Raw genomic sequence first — 6,000 nt, forward strand, 5'->3', positions numbered from 1 at the left:
CCACTTTTATGAGCCATTCTTCATGCCGGCAGCTCGCCAGTTTTATGCATTTTTTATTTATGTTTGCTCATAAAATAAATTTTCCATTAGGCGCCCCTCCGGGCAGTGGGAGTGGGTTGGAAATCGCTTTTCCTTCGTCGCATATATTAATCAAGGGGCCGTAAAATGAAGTTTACTGTTTACTCGGGTTGCAAATTTGCATTCACACCCCCAACCCCCCCGCTCGTAATTAGAAATTATAGCCCCAGTGGCTCGGTGCGTTTGAAAATCAGACGTGTGTCTGATTTCATTTAAAAGCTCATTTATCTGTTTTTGTTTGGCAGTGCAACTCACCCGTAAATGCGTAAATTAAACGGCAGAGTTTTCACCGACGTCATGTAAATGCGCAGCGAGTTGAGTCTGTCCAGTGAAAGGGTGTCCTCATCGACTGTCAAAATGCTGGAGGCTCCTCCACCTCCACCAGGGCCACCTCCTCCTCCGGCTCTGGTTGCCTGCAGGCTGCCCGCTGGAGCGGCGGACATCTCACCTGCCGTGACCCCTGACCCGCTGCCATCGTCACCACGGGTCGAACTGTCACCTGGCAACGGCTGACTGCTCCCGCTGGTCGAGGTGGCCAATTGGGAGGCCGCGATGGTCTCCCGGTTCAACGCCGCCGACTGCGTTAGCTGCTGCAGCTTTTTAATTTGCTGAAAGGATAAATAAAAGGACCTCATCACATCGCACACGGTTAAATGATGACATTCGTCGATTCATTGGGCACATTTTTGGCCATTTAAATGCCAGCCAGATATCATGGTTTACGAACAAGAAATAATGCTTAAGTCTTATATTCGAATCTAGCTTATTTAATTATTTTAATTGGCCCCAATTGTATTTTACTTCATAAATACATACTTCCATTATAAAATTATTTTATTGCACATATTTGATTTCATTTTTAAAGTTCAAGGCTTTTAGTTTAAAATTCTTTGGCGAAGGCAAATGCCATTTGATTTGCCAATCGTTTATCCTTATTTAAAGCAATATAAAAGTCATAGGCTTAGCCCGGAAATTTAATGTAAATTCCTACGGCAATTCAATGGGAAAATCAAAATATAACTATTTTTGAGGTAAAAATAATAATAACTTTTGCCCTCAATATTCCAATAAAAATAAGATTTTCTTGCAGCTCAAAAGTCGTCACTTGTTTATTTTTATCCGACCAAATGATGGGGACTATTTTTGCAAGTGCTGGTGAAATTCAATATGAAGGATAGGTAATGCAGATAATACCCCAATGGCCCCCATATGCCATGTTTACATTTACTCCACACACGGCCACAGCATCCGAGTCGAACAACAGGGAGGAATGGGATGGAATTGGAGTCCGGCGATGAACTTTGGGCGAAATCAATGCCACAGAGGGATGCGATGGATGGCAGTGGCGATGTGAGAGAGAGAGAGGAGCGAGGGAATGACCAGGACGAAGCCGTCCTGCCGCCGGCCATGTGGCATATTTTCAGGATGCCAGAGCATCGGGAGCAGAAAGCGCAGTCAATGAACCCGGCCATAAAAATCATAAATTGCTACGTTCTCGAGTGCAGTTACAAAAGCCATAAACCGAGGCCAATAAGCAGGCGGACCCAACTATAATGTTCGATTTTCACAATTCGTAATCCGAAAGCCATGTTGGGCCATTACATCGATGCCTCCTCGCTCCATGCGAAGGGATTTTCGGCCATTTCTAATTCAAAGCTGGTTGCTGCACGGATTTTTCGCCAGCAGAAATGGGCAAGGAGTTTCGGCACAAATCAAAAATATCATCATTCGATTTTTACATAAGATACACAAGCATTCTGTGTGCTTCCAGCATAAATGTTTCGGGCCAACTAATCGAAAGCGAAAACAATTCGAATTGAAAAAGTTTGTGTAATGGAACTTTTTTTTTGTTTTTTCTTTTTCGAGCACAAAACGAAAAACTTCAGCATCATCAGAACATTAAGCTTTGCCGCCATAAGTACCAGTGCCACGCCCCCGATGGCGTCCACGCCCCCAGCCACGATGCAAAGCCTATTCAAATGTGTGGCATTCGTATGATTTCTTTAAAAGCAGCTGAAAAGAAACTCTCGAAATTGTGTGGGAGGGAGAAGGGAGATGAAGAGCGAGAAGAAAAGCGGAAAGCACAAAGTTTTCCATGTGCAAATTTCACTTGACTTTCGACCTAGCCACGTTTAGCAGTTTACCGGCAAATCACTTGGCCAGGCTAGCACAGCCCTAAGCCTCCCCCCGGAAAAAGGGGCGTGGCCATGTGTGAGATAAACTTTCGGGCAAAAAAGTTGGCCCGTTGGACTTAGGGTCACGTTTGCAGCGAATACTTTTTGGCTAAGTGATTCGTCGTGATTTGATTTGAATGGCAAGCGCTTTTGGCCCACTTTTTAGCGTCCTGCGATCGGAAACTTGCAGCCTGGTCAAAGAAAGAAAAGTGGGTCAGTTCCGAGTTAACTTTGCTGGTCAATATAGCGAACTCAATCCCCACTCCGTGTGTAGAAGTGTTTTAATCAACTTTTGGGGTTCGTCCCGTTTCAGTTTTCAGTTATCCAAAAATGAGCATGAGCACTTTTCCATGCGCAAAAACTTTTTCAATTGCCATTTCCACAGAGGAAAACCACAAATGCAGGCGATCTGTCCACTGGGCGTGAGTGGATATTGGTTTTTGGCAAATGAAATAATGCAATGGCATCGTATGAATTTCCATGCGAAATTATTATTATCTATCAACATATTGATGAGGCTTAGTTAGGCTGGCCGCATATTAAAATCGATATATGGCAGCCGACAATTTGTTCGATGAATTTAAGTGGCATTATGTCGGCAATGCATTGCAATGCGCTGAACTTTAACTTTAAAACTCACTCTGCAGTTCGCTTTTGGGCCGTAAATGTGGATGCCTTGGACATTGGGGCGGTATTGGCTGATTACTTTGGCGGATTTCCTCGGACCGCCTCGATACTCACTAATTAAACTTGATTGCGCGCAAAAAATTCGATCAACTTGCCGGCGGTGCGGATTCGGTCTCAGTCCATTAAACTTTTTGCTCAGTCAATAAAAACGATGCAAAACTATTTGTGCAACTTGGGGAAAGTTCTTCGAATGGCGAATGCCAACGCTTTTTAATCGACCCAATTATGCTGCCAAGTTTTTCCGACTGCGTCAGCTAATAAAAATTTAACATAAATTGTTCTTTCGTTTCGGCCAGCGACTTTCGGGCTCACATGGCGCATTCCATTGAAATGCCATAGCTCAGCCGAACTCTTGCGAAACTAAATTAATTTATGCGCATTAAAAAGTTCGCTCATCCAACTCCGCGTTAACTATGAGCTTAGCGGATATACCTTGTTCCTTGCGGCAGGAGCAACTTGGGCGATCTTAAAGGTTGAATATTTGGGATTTAAGCAACTGGAGCTGGCTAATAGATTATGCTGGCGGTGTCCAAAGAGGCAGTCCTCCAATTATCCTCACGTCATGACAGGTCGCCTCGTTGCGAGGAAGTGTCATATTCAAACAGTTGCAATCAACACTCTCATAAATTTGCATACCAAAAAAGCCAGCCTCATCCTACCAGTGTCCTTTTCCTTCGCTCTTATGCCGAGTACGCAAAATTTGCCCACGGAATAATGCATGAGCAGTGGAGTGTCTCCGCCTCCCACAAAAAACAAGTCCCCTTTGAAATCCTCAGTTGAGCCGGAAACAATGGAAACCACAATCTCGAGTGGAGATGTACACAAGCATGCTGCTACCACAGAAAAATAAGGATACCCACTTTTCAGCGCCATTTGGAGGCTCGAGATTGGCCAAAAGTGTCTGCCTTTTTGCCAGGTGATAAGGAAGTGGTTATCCTTATTGTCCTGCGGTGGGTCGCGGGCAAATTGTTTGATTGCGCCTCATTAGCGGCACCTTTTGAGGTCCTTCTCTATTAGCTGTTCTGCCAAATGGAGCGTAGATACACAAAGAACATTTGGAAGCGGAACAAAGAGAGATCAGATGTTCTTCTTTGGAGGGGCATTCCTTGAAATCTAGATTACACTGTCAAAAACAGGGAACTAGATTTTTGCAATATTCAGAAATTACCAAAAACGGATATATAAGAACGGTTTAAAGGCGATTTAAATTACGAAAACGTGATTTTTAATCTGCGAGATATTCTCATAGCCATCCAATTATCACTGCAGTAAAATCGGCACGTGTAGGACGAAGCTATCCGATCAGGATATCACATAATTCAGCTCACACAGGACGAGGAGGAAAAGCCACAGACAAACCAGAAAAATGCACAAGCTCATGCATATCGAAAAAGGTATTCATTACCAGGCCGGCAGGCTCATCAATTCTCCGGCTGCTTTGGAAATCCGTACACGGTTTGGGGAACGGGTAGAAAAATGTCCGTATGCAAATTGCCGGAGCCCAGTGACAGGCCAACTACAAGCTAAATAAAAGCTGGAATGTGCCCACCTTTTGGCCCAGTTCGATGTATTCGGTGTGCTCGATGTTTCGGGCGTAATAAATAAACGGCCGGGATGGGTAGGAAACCCGTGCTGGCAAATATTGAATATGGCTGCAGGATATAAATTATGGCGCTCTGCCTTTTCAGTACATGGGAGTATGGTAGTATGGAGTACACTGCGCATAATTTATGCGGGATTGCAGGGAGAGCAACCCAGCATCCCGGCGTCCTGGCAAACTGGCACTTACCTGTTGACTGTTCAAGGATTGGGCATTCTGCATGACTTTATCCAGGATGCGCAGTATAATCTCCGCGGCCATCTCGCGCTCCAGTTGTGTGCCTTTCAATTGCAGGTAGGTGTCGAGCTGTGAAGTGGCCAAGGAAACAGAGTTGAGACAACATAATACAAGTGGCAAGGATTCCCCGCCCGATGCCGCTCCTCCCCTCGCCTTTTAAGGGCCCCCAAGATGGAGGAAGCTCCTCCTCAAAGCAATTCGTTAGTCGGGAAATTTGTGTGCGCATTAAAATGAAAAATTGTTGCTAGGAGACCCAAAAAAAAAAAAAATAAAGGAAAAGAGGCGAAGGAGACGGCTGGAACTTTTCTTTGACTGCAGTTGGGCAACCGAAAATTGTGTGAAAAATGGCAAGCCGCCCGGCTCAGCAGCTTTTTGCATTCATTTGTGTGTAAAAATAGTTTCTGCCCCATCTTCTCAAGTGGACGGCAGCCAGGGATCCAAGGAGCCAGGTGGAGCTTAAATGTGTTAAGGGTTTTGCGGACGGAGCAGACGGACTGGATAAATGCCCCCGCAAACGGAGTTCCCAATCGGAATCTGACTGTCTGCGGCAACAGGATATTTTGGAGCAATGGGAATTGCAATTCCGATTTTGATTAGGCCAATTTAACCAAATCTGTCACAATTCGGGAATGCTATTGCCATTCCCCTGATGGCTTTTAGACTTTAATCTGGGATGAGTACGATATCTGTTTTAGCCTGATTGGCAATCATCAGTTGGGTACATTCTTTGGTTCAACATGAAAATTGATGTACAAGTTTAAGTCTTTAAGCGGAATTAATAATGGGAACTTTGATATCCTTGATATCACTGCAAGAATCTATATCATCTGCATCCTTACCTCATGCAGCATATCGATGAGGAAGCTGGCCTCGCCCGGCAGGAAGCTGTGCCTTCTCTGGAGTGTGAATTCGAAGCAGGCTTTCAGGATGTTGGAGGAGTTCGTCTGTTGGAATCCCGCACTCAGGGCCAGGAAGCGGTTGTAGATGAGCAGCAGTTCGTCCCTGACGCAGCCGGAGAAATCCGGCAGCAGCCAGGTGGAATTGCCCGTATCCCTCTGTTCGCATATGCGTTTGAGGTGTCCCTCGAATCCACGCGGGCAGTCGGTGATGATGGGCGAGCCGGGGGCACTGGTTGGCCAATGGACGCCGTATGTGGACTCCGCCGGGCAGACGTGGACGGCATTCCGTTCGATGACATTGATGTAAACGCTGCGGGAGACGGGA

General features: G+C 45.5%; 1 protein-coding gene across 2 annotated transcripts in view; it reads right to left on the minus strand.

The window, feature by feature from the left end:
* Nucleotides 1-6,000, minus strand: part of LOC6731732 — a 104,130-nt gene that overhangs the window by 11,395 nt on the left and 86,735 nt on the right. For both annotated transcript variants that reach the window (XM_039291056.2, XM_039291057.2), the window contains exons 10-12: nucleotides 5,616-6,000; nucleotides 4,729-4,845; nucleotides 334-686 (exon numbers count right to left, since the gene is read on the minus strand). The exon at nucleotides 5,616-6,000 is cut by the window's right edge and continues 314 nt beyond it. In XM_039291056.2, coding sequence (XP_039146990.1) covers nucleotides 334-686; nucleotides 4,729-4,845; nucleotides 5,616-6,000 — 855 coding nt within the window. The remainder of the gene's footprint in view (nucleotides 1-333; nucleotides 687-4,728; nucleotides 4,846-5,615) is intronic.

The sequence above is a fragment of the Drosophila simulans genome, chromosome 2L (genome assembly GCF_016746395.2).
Source record: "Drosophila simulans strain w501 chromosome 2L, Prin_Dsim_3.1, whole genome shotgun sequence".
Taxonomy (NCBI): Eukaryota; Metazoa; Arthropoda; class Insecta; order Diptera; family Drosophilidae; genus Drosophila; species Drosophila simulans.